At 36.2% G+C, this 18,969-nt stretch overlaps 1 protein-coding gene across 2 annotated transcripts; it reads left to right on the top strand.

Moving 5' to 3' along the window:
- Positions 1-6,478: 6,478 nt before the first annotated feature.
- On the top strand, positions 6,479-9,778 carry LOC108226681 (glucan endo-1,3-beta-glucosidase 12). Of its 2 annotated transcripts, XM_017401676.2 has the most exons (4): positions 6,483-6,762; positions 7,520-7,996; positions 9,139-9,169; positions 9,252-9,778. In XM_017401676.2, exons 1-4 carry the CDS (start codon positions 6,687-6,689, stop codon positions 9,412-9,414), a joined length of 747 nt encoding a protein of 248 aa, XP_017257165.2. In that variant the 5' UTR covers positions 6,483-6,686; the 3' UTR covers positions 9,415-9,778. The 2 variants fall into 2 exon arrangements, with proteins under 2 accessions (XP_063935033.1, XP_017257165.2); XM_064078963.1 differs by lacking the exon at positions 9,139-9,169 and having other exon boundaries at positions 6,479-6,762; positions 9,252-9,391.
- The last annotated feature ends 9,191 nt before the right edge of the window (positions 9,779-18,969 follow it).

Raw genomic sequence — 18,969 nt, 5'->3', positions numbered from 1 at the left:
ATATAGGTTCAAGCAGTAAAAATATTATTTATAAAGTTTTACACATTATTTTTGAATGTTACCAAAACCAAGTAAAATATTATGACTTTTAATATTTATGATAATATATTTAGATTTTATCAAGTTTATTTATTAATAACTATATAATAAAATATAAATAATAAATAAACTTGATAAAATCTAAATATATTATCATAAATATTAAAAGTCATAACTTTTTACTTGGTTTTGGTAACATTCAAAAATAATGTGTAAAACTTTATAAATAATATTTTTACTGCTTGAACTTATATTTCAAGGTACTTGTTTGATATTCATGGCCACTTCAGTGACCATCTTGATATCGTTTTGAGTTCAGTGACTAATTTGATATATTAAGCCCACTTCAGTGACCAACTGGATAATTAACCCCTTCAAAAAGCGCATTAAGCGGCCTCCTAAGCGGAATCGGTTCTAAAATATTTTGATTTTGTATTAAACGGGGGTTAAGCGTTTTCAAAAATTAAGCGTACTATTAAGCATATTAAACGGCCGTTTAACGGATTAAATGACCGTTGCCTACTGTCAAGAATTTTGCTGCCTTTATCTTATCCAAGTTCATAATCATTCCAGATATTTTCATAAACTGAGTCAAGTGATCCCCAAATCCTTGTTTGGACGTTGCCTGCTATCAAGAATTTTGTATCCTTCTTTTTCCAGCACAACTGTGGGTAATGTCTTAAGAATTTTCTTTTCTACTGTTTGTAAAAATTGATCGACTGGAGGCCTCAACGACCAATACCACATGGTTGTTAAACCCTTCATATACGTCTTGAACATCTCACAAAGTATATGTCATAGTGACTCATACCCGTCATCAAAGACCCATACTTTTGATAGATATTAGTTGGGTCCCTTTTGCCGTTTAACTCATACATCTCCGAGAATTGTCTCTCAGGCAACGGTCAATAATGATCGATCTCCTCAACCATCAATGGTCATGGGTCATCTTCTTCTCCCCAAACATTGCTTTCTCGACTTGGTGTCGGCGATCATTTGGATGGGCCCCTTCTTTCTCAGAAATCGATGGCTTGAACATTTATGACTTCGCCCTTCAGGATTGTGACTCGGAATCTGAAGACTCATTTTGATCCATCTAAGGCCTCTTCCCCTTGTGCACCTCCAACTCAGTGTGGACCACAACAACTTAGCCTCTGCCGCTTCACGCGGGACCTTTTTCTATAGTTATATTTCTTCCCTTTTTAATTAGAGAGATTTCAGCTGAAGCTCATCGACTTCTCTCCTCTTTGCTTGAAAATCCAATTCTTTCACGACCACCTTGTAGATCTGCTTCTCTTTCTCCCCAGAATTCACAACCATCTCCTTCCTCAATTTCTGTAACATGAGTTGTTGTTCCTTTGGAATCAATAGGAGTCCTTCTTTTGCACTTTCTTCTAAGTCAAGCTGTCGGGAGTGACTATTGTTATTCAAGAGGTTCCAAGACGGTAGGCTCGCTAGGGTTAGGGTTTTGATCGGGGATTCACTATCAGGTGTAGGCATGGCTAATGTTTTGGTTCAGTGCTTATGTTGAGTTTTCAAGAGCTTGCTATAGTTCCTACAGACGACGCTAAATGTTGGAACTATTTTTTTGCTAGAACGATGGTCAGCAATGACCTGCAAAGAGAAGAATGCGAGAAATGCCCCCCCCCCCCCCTCTAATTCACTTCTGGTATGAGAATAAGTTAACTGGTCTCTGGTGCACTTTTGTGCTGATATTCATGAATGATGTTGGGAGTTCCAACATCCCTATCATGTCTGTGGACATAGTCTTTATGGACTCTGGGCAGGGACCCTGCTTGAATAGACCACATACGAATTGGCTTCGACCTCTAAGCCCGATCAAGTGGGCTTAACTAGACAGGCCTTCAACATCAGAGCCATTCATAAAAGTAGCAGTTAATCTTTATAAGTAATTGATCATACCCGGTAATTTCTCAAACATTTGCCTAACAAGTTCTTTGTTAACTAGATAAATATCTTTTTGACAAATTATATGAGGGATCATAGTAGGCTTAATAAATTGTGGTTCACAAAAAGACAAGTATACTTGGCTCTTGACATGAGCTATAGTGATGTGTGAATCATCTTCGGTAGAAATATATACAGGAAGATTAATATATGATACACATTCATAACAAGAGTTAACAACAAATCATATAACATGCAATTAATCAAGTTACCATTAATCATATTTAACAGAATAGCATATTCAGCGCTAAAGTTAATCTTGATGATTAATACAGCAAACATCATCTTAAGATCATAAATCAAAATATTTGCTTTGATTTGGTTTAAAAAGTATATATCCCCTCACAATCAAAGCTTAGGGATTAAAATGCTTATTATAAATCATACAATTAACATCTCATAAACTAGAAGGCACATCTGCATCACAGAAGTTGTTAGCTAGGAGTTTAAATTCATTTTAGTCAAAAGCAAATTAAGAATAAATATCAATGCATGATCATGAGGTTAGCTTAGACAATAATGATAAGATTTCGTTGATAGTCTTGTGATCTACTAACATGAATTTACCATCAACCACAGTAATAAAATGAAATATGCCATTTAGGCCTTTTCCCACCCTCATATTGCAGTAGAATAAAATTGGTTCACGAGATTAAATAAAACACGATTATGTTTTTGCAATTTTGAACATCACTTAGCTAATTTTTTGACTTGAACAAACACTTTGAAATATCCTTAAAAATAAAGTATTTTCAGAGTGAATAAAATATGTTTAATTTGATAAAAAAGAAGTATCTTTTGTATGACACACACACACACACACACACATATATATATATGTATATATATATATATTTGGAAAAATATTTTGAGATATTGTTGACTATTTAACTTATCACAAAATCAATTAAATAAGATATCATATCAGAAAGGATTTTATCAGAAAGGATTCTATGTATATTTAAATTTTATGTGAGATACAAATACTAAAACAATTTTATATCGACCTCGTTCTTTCACACATGAAACACACGCCTTAGCAGTTGTGTTGTGCGCTACTCCCATTTGAGGGTATATAAACTACTAACCTATCATTATCAATTGAATATGGAATTCAAATTTTTAGAACTCAAACGATTATACATAATCCTTACAGTTTGAGTATCTGTTGTGCGCTACTCCCATTTGATGGTATATAAACTACTAACCTATCATTTTTAATACAATATGGAATTCAAATTTTAACAATTCAAACCATTATACATGAACCTTACAATTTGAGTATCTATTCTGAGATATTCTCGAGGTGAGCCAGAGTTGAATCTAGGACCTTGGGCCAACAGAGGATAAGCCTAGGGCTGTAATTCGAGCCGAGTCGGGCGAGTTTCGAGCCAAGTCTAATTCAAGCCAAGTTTAATCAAGTCGAGTCGAGCCGGCTCGGTTAACTAATCGAGCCTAAATCTTTGCCCGAACTTGACTCGGTTAATTTCACGAGTCGAGTCGAGTCGGCTAGTTTAGCTAAACGAGCCGGTTTTAACGAGTCGAGGGAGCCACCTCATATAATTTTATACTTAATCGAGCCCAAACTTCTATCCGAACTCGGCTCGTTTAATTTCACGAGTCGAGTCGAGCCGGCTTGTTTAATTAAACGAGCTGAAACCTTTGTCCGAACTCGGCTCGTTTAACGAGTCGAGCCGAGCCGAGCCCATTTAAATGAGTTCGAGCCGGGCGAGCTCGCGAGCCGCCCGACTCGAATTACTGCTCTAGATAAGCTCTTAACCACTTGGTTATCCAATCGTGTTCTTATACAACTCATTTTAAATCAGCAATTTCAGTTTAATTTATTTATCAATTAATCACAAATATAAGTTAGATCCAAATATGAAAGTTTAAATTTTTATAATAAAAAAGAGCCTTCAATTTTTAGTTTCTAGGTATATCAAGAACAAATTAAAAATACGTTTCAAACTTTTCATTCTCTGACTTAAATAATTTCAGTGTCTTCTAATTTACGAAGATAAATTACAAGTCAAAGTTTCGAAGTTATTTTATTTGCTCTAGTAGCAGAAAGTTAAAGTAGCAAAACTCTAAAGAAAATAGGGTGGCTTGACAGGCATGATGCAGTTGGCTGTCATGGTCACACAACCACCCAACAAAAACTTAGAACCGAGAAAGGTGAAATTGAAATCAAAGTTTCATGATTATTGTCGTGTGTCGACGCATTTCTCCCGTTAAATCATTAAACTAGTGATTAATAATTAATCACTGTTCCGTTACTCAGCGAACTGCTTAAATATCTGATTATTTCATTAATAATTTAATTAATCCCGATCAATCTACTTAATTTTCGATAAATTTTTATTTCGTAACTTCACCGATTAAGTGATTCATTTTTGGTTACATTTTTTTTGGAAACCAAGATTTATTTTGAAAGAAAGAAAAACATATTTAAGAAAAAATTTAAATGCAAGTATAGAAGGGTTATTTGGGTGAGTTTAAAATAAATGCTTTAGGAAAAAAAAGTGAAGTAGAAATTAGAAGTTACTTAAGACTTATTAATGATTAAAGTGTTTAGGAAAAAAGTAGAATTCATAGAACAAAAGTTAGGATTCTTAGTTTTTTATAAGTGCTTCTCGACTTTTTACGCAAACGATATGAATAAGTATTTTTAACTTATAACTTCAAAAACTAGGTTTAAAAACTCCACCCAAACATCCACAGACTTTTCTCGTGTCAACATAAAAGAGATACGCTCATAAAAAAATAGTAGTAAATAGTGTTCAAATTTATAATCATAAAATATTTGAAATTGGTTTCAATTCAATAAATTTCATACCTTAAATATCCAAGTGCCTAGTGAAATGAATGTCATATATTATCGATTTTAAAAAATTATTATTTGAATTATTGGAGTAAAAATAATATTATTAGGTTTTTAATATTACCATATCCAAGTAAAAAGTTGTGGATTCTACTATTTTAGATAAAATATTTAGATCTTATAACTTTATTTATTATTTATTTTAATTAAAATAAATAAAATAGTAATAAAGTGGAATAAATTATAAATGAACTTTTCAAATTATATGTATATATAAGTTGAAATAATAGAATTCACAACTTTACGTGATTGTGGTAGTATTCAAAATAATTCTTAGAACTCAAATATAGGGCTGTAAACGAACCGACTCGAGTCGAGTTTTTGCGAGTCGAGTTTTTGCGAGTCGAGTTCGAGTTCGAGTTTTTGCTAAATGAGTCGAGCTTGATCGATAAGGTAAACGATCATTTTTTGTTGTTTGAACACGAGTTCGTTAAGAACCGAGTCGAGCTCGAGCTGGTCGGGAACAATTCGAGTCGAATCGAGTTCGAGTCGAGTTGAGCCGTTCACGAAAAATTGATTTTTTTGATAAAAATAATTAATAATAAAAAAGTTTTTAAAATATTTCTTGAAGATTCAACCACAGATGTTGGGATATTCTTATTCTAATGATTTTACAAAAATATCACAAAACAAAAAATATATTTGATGTGAAATTTTAAGAATCAACTAGTAAAATAACTAGTACTTTAAATATGTCTGAACCTGAATTGATGTTATATTTTTTTCTCAAAGAAATTATTGATAATTTAACCGTAAGGATGTTAAGATCTAGTTATTTTAATGATATTAGGAAAATACCAAAAATGAAAAAAATTACATTTCATTATCCATATTTTTTTACACATTAAAAATTTAAAAATCATATATATTTTGTTTAACGAGTCGAGTCGAGTTCGAGTTTAACGAGCCGAGTCGAACTCGAGTTGATGAAGAGTCGAGCTCAAGTCGAACACTAGTAAAACTCGGCTCGACTCGAGTTTCTTAACGATCAAATTTTTTTATTCGAACTCGAGCTCGCTAACGAACCGAAACGAGTCAAGTCGAGCTTGTTCGCGAATAGTTCGACTCGTTTACAGCTCTACTCAAATAATATTCATTTTACTAACAAAGTGCATGTGATCTTTACTACAGATTCAAATGATATCAGATGAGCCACATAATGGCCGGCTTGACTGAATTTAAAATAAGTATTTTTTGCTTAAAGTAAAGAAGGGAAGCGGAAGTGAGAAGCAAGTTAAGACTTATAAATGATTAAAGTGTTTGAGAAATAAGTAAAAGTCATAAAACAAAAGCTAACATTCCTAACTTTTTATAAGTGCTTATCTACTTTTTACGCAAACGGTACAAATAAGTGATTCTAACTTATAAATCGAGAAATTGGGCTTAGAATCCCAGCCAAACACCCCCAACATATGAATTTTATTTTCCGTAACATTTTGATATCTAATCGACTATCCCATAAATTAATGAGTTAAAAATATTGAAAATTATAGGTGAAATAAATAAAATGATCAAATTTGAGTTAAATAAGAAAGAAAGGCGTTTGGACTATGGAAATGATTACAGCCACCAAAATTTGACACTACTTTTTTGCACCCTCCCCTCCCGGCTCATGTCTCCTCTCTCAAGTTTCCTTTTATTCTCTCCCTCTCTTTATTCAAATACTATTTCACACACACACACATAATTTATTCTCTCTGATACCACTTTCATGCTTCCTCTTCTTCTTCTTCTTCTTCTTAAGTTTCACCTTTTTACACTTGCTTAGACCACCAATTCAACAAACTGAACCAGGCCGATGGACATAAAGATTGCTCATTCTCTTGCAATAATATTCTTCTTCTTCATACTACTCAGATGTGCTCTGTCTTCAGGTCATCTTCTTCTTCTCTAAATTCCTCACTTGTATTATTCATATTTTTATATTTAGGTGGCCACACTTCTTTATTTGTTTTAATAATCTTCTTCTCCATATAATGCATTACCTCTTTATCATTTCTCAATTTTTAAACTTCAAACTATCATGCTATACTCATTTTTCTTACTTACAACACTTTATACTAACATTCTGTATTACTTTCTCTCTTTGCTCATCATGCCTCAGTACATTTTTAATTGTTAATCTTAGCCTGTGAATTTGATAATGATTAATACATGATTAGCATTTATCCCGAATTTCGTATTTCTGGGAAAATTATGAGCAATTAGTATTCTTGAGAATTTTGTAACCCAGTCCCAGACATAGGGAATCAAATTAAAAGTAAGAGTACTGAACAAGCAGCAGCTAAAGCAGTGATATAGATACAATAATTTGCAGTTTGGGAGGCGACATGAACCTTAAATCCTCACTATCTAAACAATAAAGTTGCTTGGAATCTTTTGCCTCCTTTTCTCTCTGTTTCTTTATGGTTACATTACTTAGTTTTGTAGGATTTTTTAACTATAGTGCTTGTTGATTTTGGAAATTGCAAATTACGTTTTGCCTGTTTGATCACGAAACTAATATCAAAGGGCAGAGGAAGGGTTTGAATTTTAAGTTTATATGAAAACGAAATCGTAGAACCTACTAATATGACAACAAACAAATTCAAGTAGTGAAACCAATAAACCTTGGCCTGGTTTTTGCTACAGGTTATGGGAAAGAATTGAATAAGCACAGTGGACAGATACCAACTCGATTCTCCATTTCAATTATAAGAAGGCAAATGGATGTAACAACTCCTATAACAACAATTCCAACACTAAATCCCACCCCAACGACTACTAGTCCAGTATTAAATCCAACAGTCTCAAACCCCAACTCACCCTCCAATACCAATCCAACTATGGCTCCAGCAACTACCACCACAACATCTCCATCATCTTCGGGTGGTAGTTGGTGTGTTGCTAGTCAATCAGCATCACAAACTGCACTGCAGGTTGCATTGGACTATGCTTGTGGCTATGGGGGTGCAGACTGCTCTGCCATTCAGCCAGGCAGTGGCTGTTACAATCCCAACACGCTTCGTGACCATGCTTCTTTTGCATTCAATAATTACTATCAGAAGAATCCGGTTCCTACAAGCTGCACTTTTGGTGGCGCTGCTATTACTACTAGCACTGATCCAAGTAAGCAATGTTTTTATTTGTGAATGCATTCATATATATTTGGCCTTCTGGAAAGAAGAACCTAATCAATAAAATGAAACAAATGATGCACAACAATAACTCAATAAAAATCTCCTTTCGGGGTACACCAGTTATTGCTCTGAAATCAACTAACCAAGTGTTTAGAGTGTTCTTGCATTTGACATGTCACATGTAGACTTGATAGTTTCTTTTCTTGTCATGCAACTAAAATTAATATGTGCTTTTCATTGAGATACTTGCTTAAATCTGGTGCAATCCACCTGTGTCTTTTAAAATTTTGTTTTCAATTTTTATAATGCAATACATATTTTAGTATTTAATTTTGTTTTAGAGGGGACCTTACAAAATAGATCCAAATAGATAGACTTATTGATATGTTTGGACTAATATATTTTTAATAAGTACGTTAAAATAAGTTTATGATAATCAGTCTCATTAAATAGATATAAATATAAATAGGCTGGCTCCACAGGTTAGCTCGGTTGGTTAAAGCAAGTGGCAGCTATGATCAGTGGCGGAACCAAATAATTCTTTGATAGTTCCGTCAAAATAGATTTAGAAATAAATAGGTTTAAAAAGATGTTTGGATTTATATTTTTTATTAGGCCCATTCAAATAAGAACTTACTCCCTCTGTCTCATTTAATTCTATACGTTTTTTTTCACTGCTCGACACACACTTCAATGCTCTTATAAAATATAGTTCTATAACTTATTTTTAAAATTTTCTTTTCCTAGAATAAAAATATAACATTCAAACTTTTATTCAGAAAAGAAAAATCTTAAAAATAAGTTATGGAACTATACTTTACAGGAGCATTAAAGTCCGTGCCGCGTTCCCGTCCCCCAATGTATACAACTCAGGGGGACGGAGGGAGTAATAATTACCCTGTCAAAATAAATTGAATTTGGGCAGTTTAAATGTGTTTTAATTAGAGTACAGGAGTAGCTTCGAAATATGTTTTAAAATAAAGTGGATAGTGAACCCGCCAATGTAGTGACGGACTGATCAAAACTTTAAAGCTTTTCGCAAATATATAGGAGATAACATAATATTAGATTTGGGTGATATTGTCTCAAAGGGGCTGCTACTGAATTTCCAATATTTACATGTATTTGCAGGTTCTGGTACTTGTCAATACCCGACTACAAGGTTAATCAAGTTAGAATTTACATTTTGGTTGCACAGTCAACTTTCTTGGAGCAAATTGTTAACACACTAATTGTTTATGCAGCACAATTTCATCGGTCCTTAATACCACTAATTCAAATGGTGCACCAGTTTTTGGTGCAGGACCTGCCAACCCCACAAGCTCCCCAGCCACTGTGCCTAGCCAAAGTCCGCTACATATCAGCTCAATAATTCTTATAATGATGCTGCGAAGAGATCATTTATGAGTGATTTGCTTGCAGGATTCATCTTTTTGTCATGATCCGACCAGTGAGAGTATGAGTCATACAAGAACACGAGGTCAAATGTTTGTTTATAACACGTAAACACACAACTTGTTCTTGAGGAACAGAGGTCATGCATTTGTGCAAGTGGTCATTCGTCAATGTTTTACACGAGTGTCAGTTAATTTCATATTGGCCACGAAATGAGAAACTGCCAAGTTTTGGAATGTGTAAATCAGTACAAAGGCTTTAATTTAAAATCCGAGATCACTTGTAATCTTGTATAGTCGAGATGAAGTCTATCATACGTTGGCTGCTTTCTTTTACGAATGAAACGAGGTACCGAGTTTGGATTGGGTGTCAATCATCTATGATTGTCTTGTAAGTAGCTTGAATGCGTGTGGCTATTTCTGACAACATATTTGTTCCAAAATTGCTTTAAACTAGCGTAAAAACTGTACAAGGCATTGGCCTTCGGAATTTTGAATTATCAATTTACTTTAGTTATATATTTTAAATTTTAAGGCATGGCATGGTCTGGCTCAACAAATGGTCAGTATAATGTTAAGACGGGGTATCAACACTGGTGTAATATGAATATGGCTCGTACAATCATTGTCCAGTGTACAGGCTGGAGTAAACTCTGGAGGTTAAACCCTCATTAAGTTCAGACTTTCTTCAATGGAGGTTTGGCCACAATAATATACCGGTAAGAAATCAGTGAATCTCCCAGTCACTTGCCCTATGTGCGATACAGACGTAGAACACCCGCTGCATGTATTTTTTGATTGCCCTTTCACGAAGAGTTGCTGGCAGCATGTAGGAGTTTCTTTTGATATGAACAATGTGGACTATGCACCAGATTAGTTGCTTCAAAAGTTAAGTGAGGCAAGCCATGAGGAGATAGTTCTGATAGCCAAGGTGTTAGGATATGGTTCTTTCGTAACAAAAAAGTGTGGGAAAGCAAAACAAAATAACCAGCATGATTGCTATGGACTGGAGTACATTGCTGATTGTTTTGAGTGGGTTCAACCCAAGTCCCACATCGGAAAGATAAAGAAGATTTATCTTGAATATAAGCAGCCAAAGAACTCCATTAGTATGAGCCCTTTTGGGAGGAGCATGAAAGCAAATCCGTGCGGGCTTGGACACGGCTCAGAGCGGACAATATCATACTAATGCGGAGTTAACGATTGCAGGCTGTAGTTGTGTGATGTGGGGAGTGGGGAGGCTCTTCAGAACTACGATGGGAGGTCTTGGACGGCTTGTGTCGAAATTCTTTCCGACAAATGTGGTCGGACGGCGTGTCCCGCAGGATGAGAAACGATGAGTAGCGGCGGTATAAGGGTCACAAGATTGGTGGTTCTTGGATTGAGAGATTGTTGAGTGGGTTCAACCCAGTCCCACATCGGAAAGATAAAGAAGATTTATCTTTAATATAAGCAACCAAAGAACTCCATTAGTATGAGGCCTTTTGGGAGGAGTCCGAAAGCAAATCCGTGCGGGCTTGGCCACGACCCAAAGCGGACAATATCATACTAATGCGGAGTTTGCGGAGTTAACGGGTGTTGCGCGGCCCAACAGATTGGAGACTGGCAAAGGAGACCCGAACCACCAGCATAGTAAGTTGCCAGGCTAGTTCTCACAAATGGCAACCTCCAGGAGCGGGTCCTTTTAAGCTGAATACGGAATAGATTTGATAAAAATTCAAAATGCTTTTCTTGCGTCTTCTTGATAAACCAGCGTTTATATATAGATGTAGGAGGATCTGTTTGGGAAGTAAGAAGCCCCTTTGACATCTCTTTTTCTGCAAATAATTCTCGATGTGAAAAGACAGAGACGGAGGACTGATCTTTGAATAGGACAAAGAGTGGATCTGCAGGGTCCCAAATGAATTGGCTTATTCGAAAAAAGCCTTGTTCTTTGGAGGATCAATCTCGTGTCTTGCTGCATGGTTCCACTCTGCAAGAACTCCGAAATGCAGCAGTCAAAATGGGTGATAATTCTTTTACTGTTGGTCTTCTTCGTGATCACCAAAGCAGATTTATCATTGGCAAAGTTAAGAGGTTGAAGATGGTTAGTCCAGTCTCGGAGGCAGAGGTCGTGGCTATAAGTGAAAGGAATTCAATGGCTGATTTTGTTACCTTGTCGCAACGTTGAAATTGAGTCAGACTTGCTAATTTCAATTCAAAGCCATTAACCATGCACACGACAATGCTTTAGAGGTTGGTTTGTGGTGGACGAATGTCTGTGGTGTTATCCGATCTAGACAAGGATTATCGATTACATTGCTAAAAGGCAAGCGGACAAAGCACCCTATTTGATGAATAGATTATCTTATTTGCTAGATTGCCCGTTCCTACTTCCTAGTATGTTGTAATGTTGTTGGAGACTTTGCTTTATGATACTTCTTCTTAATGAAATTCATTTTTACTATAAAAAAAAAAAGGTCAGTTAACTTTCTTCTTTTCATTTTGCTAAATAGTTAGCTTTCTTTTGTAAATTTTATACCTAATCGATAAAAGATAACTAACTCAATTTTAATATCATAATAAAATTTTGTAATAATACATCTACGATATAGAGTGATGTAATGTGGTCTTTTAAACTAACTTTGTATTTTTCTTACACTTTAATGCACAATATACAATCTTCGATTTTAAATATCTATTTGCATGCACATTCATATACTATTAAATTTGGTTATCGGACTTCAACCAACTATTTTAAATGGTCTTAAATACATAGACTAATCAATCATTTTATCTTACATATTTATGGTTATGGTGAATTATAATTTTAAATTATGTATTTTGTTATATAAAATCTATATTTTATTTAGGATGATCACTAATTTTTCAAGTGGTATAGCTGCTAGCTATGAATTCACGGACAAAGGGTGGACGTATGTTTATGTTTTGGATTGGTCTTTAGATTTTAATGAACAATCACACAAAGTAATCCAAATTGTGTTTGCACAAGATTAAAATTATATCAATTTAATTTAGCAGAGTCGCACAACGAATTTGTTTGTTACCGGACACGAAAACTGTAATTTTTTATTAAAGCATCTTTCTTGTTATTTGCTTTTCATTTATGTGTGTTGTTGGGTTATCCCCTCCCGGCTTGATCTCCTGCTAGCTCCAATTTATTAACGGAGAAATATGAGAGTAAACAAAGTTGAGATTGTTATCGAATCAGGGAAGCTTGGTGGCTGGAATTTACAAGGCCAAGTATTATGCTGACAAAGATTTTATGGAGGCTAATCTGGGGAGCAGTCCCAGCTTCATATGGCGTAGTATCTTGGAGGGTGATCTCGGCTGGTTCATGTTGGAGGATCGGCAATGGTACTAAAATCAAAATTTTAGGCCAACCTTGGTTGAACAATGATAATCCCTATATTTCTACCGTCTCACCCTCTCTGGAGAATCAAAAGGTATCTTCTCTGTTTTGTGAGCACGCCAAAGAATGGGACAGGGAGATTATCAGAGATATTTTCGATTTGAGAGATCAGCAACTCATCTCTGGTACTATTATTGAGCAAGACTTGGAGGATGATATTCTAACATGGAAACTGGAAAACTCGGGCCAATACTCAGTTAAATCGGCATACAAGTTGCTGCAACAAGAAAAAGGCAACTGGAACATGGGAAATAATATGAGTTTTTGGAAAAGTTTGTGGAATATCAAAGCTCCCCCACAGGTTTTAAATCTAATCTGGAGAGCGCTTACATATTGTTTACCAACCTTGCTTCAATTACAATCGAAGCATGTTCCAGTAAATAATATTTGTCCAGTTTGCAAAGAAGGAGTCGAATCTATTTGTCATGCTCTAGTTCAATGTAAGGCTGCTGATATGTGCTGGCAGCTTTTTCTCCCGGGAACTACTACAAACTCGAATATGGAGTTCAAAATTTGGCTGGAGAGGATTTTATCATGTAAACCAGATAATATAAAGGCAAAAATCATCACTTTATGTTGGTCTATCTGGAGGTCCAGGAATGATTTTGTGTGGAATAATCGAAGATGGCAACCGATGAAAATTGTTGCAAAGGCGTGGGAATATCTTTCACAGTGGAAAGCTACCCAGGATCGTTTGTTTAGTGCACCTGTTGTTCTGTAAAGCATAATGTAACGTAAATGTAATTACGATAACTCAACACAACAAAAGACAGGAAACAATACGTAAGTATAATACAGGAATCTACAGGTTGGAGATTCGTTACGAACAGACAAAGACAATCAAGATATCTGAGACGAGCATCCGTCCACTGAAAGAAGTTCATTAATATGTTCAAGCCTCAGTGAAGAATAAAGTTCAATATGTCTGCTATCAAGATTGCCTGAAGATCAAGTATCAAAGACCAGAAGATTCCAGTATATTTAATTTGATTATTTATAATCAAATTTATCGAAGCAACATCTAACCCGGAATGACTGATCAAGTAAATTATCAAGCAAAGGATTCAAAGAATTATTTCAGTTCGAGTCGTTCGTGAACCAGACCAGTGCACAGGACGTCAGGACATACGAAAGTATTCAGTGGATTCGATCAGCGAATTATTGATCAAGTCAATCAAGGAATGCCATAATGTGCTGACAGAGACTTGAATTTATATTCACATATATATATATATATATATTTTATTAATTTAAGTCACTTGAATTAAATTAATTCAATTGACAAACAATTAATTAATATATACATATATACATATGTAAATATTGTCACATAAGCGCTCTTTGGTTTTAACTTAGAAAATCTCTAAGTCATCTACTCTATCAACACAAAGGCGCAAGGTTTGACCTGTATAAGTCAAAGGAGAGATATCAGTGAAAGTAATTCACTGTGAGGCGCAAACTACTTAGAAATATTTCTAAGTTGTACAGGGGTGCATACTGAAGGGGTTGGCGCAAAGTTTGACTCCAAGTCAAAGCGCCAACTTTGACTTGGGTCATTCTCCTGAAATGGCTAAGTGAGGTTACTCTGTGTCACTCTAACGGAGCGCAAACTTTGACCAAGTCAAAGTTTGCGCCTCCAACAGTATCCCTTACTTAGAATATTTTCTAAGTGTATCCTTTCTAATACACTGGTGATGCATCTTCAAAGTCAAGCGCAAGGTTTGACTGAACTACTCAGAATTGTGTCTAAGGCATCACACAGTGGAGAATGCTTCTCCTATATGGCGCAAGTTTTGACTAAAAGGAGGCGCCAACTTTGACTTCACATTTCACAGGTGCAACTTTGATTTCTGGGAGTTAGTTTTATTTTTATAAAACGAATCCGTCCAGGACGAACTCAAGTCGTCCAGGACGAACTCGTTAACCATGGTTAGTTGTTGGAAAGCCTATAAATAGAGGTTGATGTTTTCATTTGAAAACAACTACACACTTTGTAAGTGCACACACTATACACATTCTCGAGAGTTAAATTAGAAGATCGTATTTATCGAGAGTTTGTAATAGAGTGATTGTAGTCTCTGCAGCCGACACTTGTGTTGGAATTTGTAGCACCCGAGGATTATTTCTAATACAAAGAATATTCCCCGACTTGCTGGAGTTATTTATTTACGATTGATTTAACATGGACTGAAACAGATTATCCGCAATTAAATTAAATCGAAGAAATTGGTACGACGTATTCAACCCCCCCTTCTACGTCTGATTGGACCTAACAATTGGTATCAGAGCTTAGCTGATCGATATACAGATCTGAGATCCGTAACCAATCTGAAAAGCTAGCTGTCCGTACAATCGTAATTTTATCTGATAACAATGTCGACACACAAGTTAGGAATCAAAGTACCTCCATTTGACAAGGATGACTACAACAACTGGAAGATGAAGATGTTGCTGTACATCAGAGTTGCTAATCCCATGTTCATTGGGATTCTGGAAAATGGTCCATTTGTGCCTATGAAGATTATTCCTGAATCTGTTGAAAATGGTGTTCGTATTCCACAGAAGTCTGTTCCCAAAGAGAAAAGTGAATACACTGACACTGATAAGGAATATGTTGCACAAGATCATAATCTGCAACTCATAATTGTTGAATCAATGACCAAGACAATGACACATCTGATACTAAGTCTGAAAACTTCAAAGCAGATGTGGGACACTATTGAGGCATTGATGGAGGGATCTGAAGAAGTCAGGGAAAACAGATACGATATGCTAATTGCCAGATATGAAGCATTTCAGGCAATACCTGGAGAGAACATTTCTCAAATCTACGAGAGGTTCATGTTGTTACTGAATGAACTCACCCTGCATGGAAAGACTTATCCACAGAAAGAGATTAACAGAAAGTTCTCATTTGTGATGCCACCCCATCTAGTTGTAAAGACAGAGACCATCCGGGAAAGAAGCGACTTCAGGACTATGACTTTGGAAAAGCTGTTTGGAAAACTGAAGACGTTTGAGATGGAACTTGAACAGAGAAAGATCATATATGGTGGTGGATCAACAGAATCCAAGAGTATGGCCTTACAGAAGACCACTGCACTGATTGCTGATCAACCATACTTTGGTTATCAACAATTAGTTGAATATGGTATCAATGATCACACTGTTGCTCAGAGTGATTGTTCATCCATCAAAGCTGACTATCCTTCTACCATTACTGAGATTGTAGAAGCTGAAGTTGATGAAGTTTCTGAAGAACCGGAGGATGAGTTCTACACTCAAGAAGAGCTGGAGCAGCTGGAAGATAAGTCAATGGCTTATATGGCTGCAAGGTTCAAGCATATCAAGTTCAGGAAGAACCCCCGGTACAAGAAAACTTCAGGGAACAAGTTTCAGGGTAAAGGAGGATACTCAGGCTCAGGGTCAAAGACTACTGGCAGTTTCAAACCAAACATGTATGACAAGAGCAAGGTCAGATGCTACAACTGCAATGACTTAGGGCACTTTGCAACAGAGTGCAGGAAACCCAAAGCTGCTCCTGTCAGAAGCAACTCATATGATAAGAAGAATTCTTATGAGGATCTGAAGAAAGAGAATGAGAAGCTGAAAGCTAAGTTGGAAGCAATGGTGGCCAAGCACAAAGGAAAGGCTTACATTGCTGAGGGAAAAAGCTGGGATGACACAGATTCTGATGATGAACCTGTCCAGAGCAATTATGCATTTGCATTAATGGCTGACACTGTCGAGGAATCTCCATCTCAGGTATCTCCTGAAATTTCTGTTGATGACATGACTACTGCTGATTATAAAAAGACTATAAATGAACTAGGTCAAGAGATGTATAACTTGCACACTAGTTTATTAGCTTCAGAATCAGATAACAGTAGTCTTTCTCTAAAGATAGCTAAACTTGAAGAAAGAGTAGATGAATTAGCTTTAGAGAAACTCATTAACACTAACCTTAAAGATAGAATTGAATATCTAGAGAATAAGGAGAAGTGTAGTGCAGAAATTGAGGAGTCCCTTAGGTCTCAGATTGCTGACCTAGAAACTAAGCTTAGGGCCTATCAGAATTCTGCCTTTCTACAGAAAGAGATCTTGGATAGTCAAAGGGTTGATAAGAAGGTTGCTATTGGCCTTGACTATAGTTCTTTGGAAAGAGCTAAAAGAAAGAAGAGAAAAGAGAATGAAGGCATATTTGTTTCAGCAGGAACTGAGAATGCTCCTGAAGGAACAAATATACCTAAAATTCTGAAGAACACCAAGACCCCTATCTTTAGAATGGCTCAAACAGAACCTCTGATAGAAGAAGACCTTGTCATCAAGGAAGAGTTGAAAAATGAGGAAGTTGTTAAGCCTCAAGTAAAACAGGAATCACAAGATGTACCTTCTAATTCCAATGTCAGAGATGACTCAGATAAAACTGGATTAGGAAGTACTAGTTCCAACAAAAAGAAGAACAACAGGAATGGCAAGTTAGATCCTAAGAACACCAACTCTAGGAATTCTAATGCTAGAAAGGTTTGTAATAATTGCAATTCTACTAATCATCTTACTCATGCATGTAAAGTGATTAAAGTAGATAATTCTGTTTCTAGCATGCTTAATACTGTTAACATGAATGCTGTTCATTTGCCATGTGGTAGAGTAGGTTGCATGCAATGTGCTATGAATATGATGTCTGCATGCTTTACCATGTTGAATGCATCTTTTTCTGCACCATCTGCCATGAATATGAATATGCCTGCACCTTCTGTTGCCTCTGTGGCAAAGACTGCTAGTCCTTCTAAGAAGAAGGAAACTCCCAACTCCAAGTCTAAAAGCACTTCTGCTAAGACTAAAAAGGAGAAGAGTCCAGTCACCTCTGAACAAGCACATGTTAAACCAGTTTCTGTTGATAATCCTGTTTCTACTAAATCACCTGGACCCAAGAACGTCTGGGTACCAAAGAAAGTTTAATCCATTTGTGAATGCAGGGCACAGGAAGGAAAAGAAAAGTTGTGTGGGTTCTTGATAGTGGTTGTTCAAGACACATGACTGGAGAAAAGTCCCTGCTCACAGATGTGGTAATGAGAACCGGCCCAATTGTAATCTTTGGAGATGACAGCAAAGGTTTTACAACGGGATATGGTAAGCTGAAAGTTGGAAATGTCATAATTGAAGATATCTCTCTGGTGGAAGGACTCAAGCACAATTTACTGAGTATCAGTCAGTTCTGTGACAAAGGATACGACGTAATCTTTCAGAAGGAAGTTTGCTTAATCCAGAACCGGAAGAACAAGGATCTTACACTCCGTGGTGTAAGAAAATCAAGTTTGTTTATAGCCGACATAGACTCAGCAAGTAAGGGGGAGGTCAAGTGTTTCTACACCAAGGCCTCTGCTGATGATAGTTGGTTATGGCATCGGAAGCTCTCACACTTGAACTTTAAGACTATGAACTCTTTAGTCAAAAGGGAACTTGTGAGAGGATTGCCACAGAAAGAATTCTGTCAAGAAGGACTCTGTGATGCATGTGAAAAAGGGAAGTCAAAGAAAGCATCACACAGGAGCAAAGGCATGTCTGACATTGGTTCACCCCTTCAACTGATTCATATGGATCTGTTTGGACCAGTCAACATTCCTTCTATATCAAGGAAAAGATATGCTCTTGTGATCGTCGATGACTACTCAAAATACACATGGGTATTATTCTTACATTCGAAGGATGAAGCAGCACTCGTCATCATTGATCATATCAAGAAGATTGAAAAGGAAGCAGATCTGCCAGTAAGGGCAATCAGATCAGATAATGGAACAGAATTTCGTAATGCTGTTCTTAATGACTTCTGTACTGATAAGGGCATCTCTCGTCAGTATTCAGCTCCAAGGACTCCACAACAAAATGGTGTCGTGGAAAGGAAGAACAGAACCTTGATTGAAGCTGCAAGGACAATGATTAGTCAATCAAGACTTCCAATCTATTTCTGGGCTGAAGCTGTGAGTACTGCTTGCTACACTCAAAATCGTACCCTGATTAACAAGGATTTGGATAAGACTCCTTATGAAGTAATGGCCAACAGAAAACCATCACTGAGTTACTTTCATGTGTTTGGTGCAAAATGCTTTGTGTTAAAAGAAGAGCATCTGGGAAAGTTTGATGCCAAAGCTGAAG

The sequence above is a fragment of the Daucus carota genome, chromosome 6, assembly GCF_001625215.2.
Source record: "Daucus carota subsp. sativus chromosome 6, DH1 v3.0, whole genome shotgun sequence".
NCBI classification, from domain to species: Eukaryota; Viridiplantae; Streptophyta; class Magnoliopsida; order Apiales; family Apiaceae; genus Daucus; species Daucus carota.
The sequence above is the reverse complement of the archived record's forward strand: the minus strand, read 5'-3'. Positions and strand labels throughout refer to the sequence as shown.

What these genes read in the sequence shown, in the direction of transcription:
- LOC108226681 (XM_017401676.2), top strand. Translation starts at nt 6,687, where the DNA reads ATGGACATAAAGATTGCTCATTCTCTTGCAATAATATTCTTCTTCTTC. An exon ending in TACTACTAGCACTGATCCAA is followed by an intron (nt 7,997 to 9,138) that starts GTAAGCAATGTT and finishes ATGTATTTGCAG; the next exon opens with GTTCTGGTACTTGTCAATAC. An exon ending in TGTCAATACCCGACTACAAG is followed by an intron (nt 9,170 to 9,251) that starts GTTAATCAAGTT and finishes TTGTTTATGCAG; the next exon opens with CACAATTTCATCGGTCCTTA.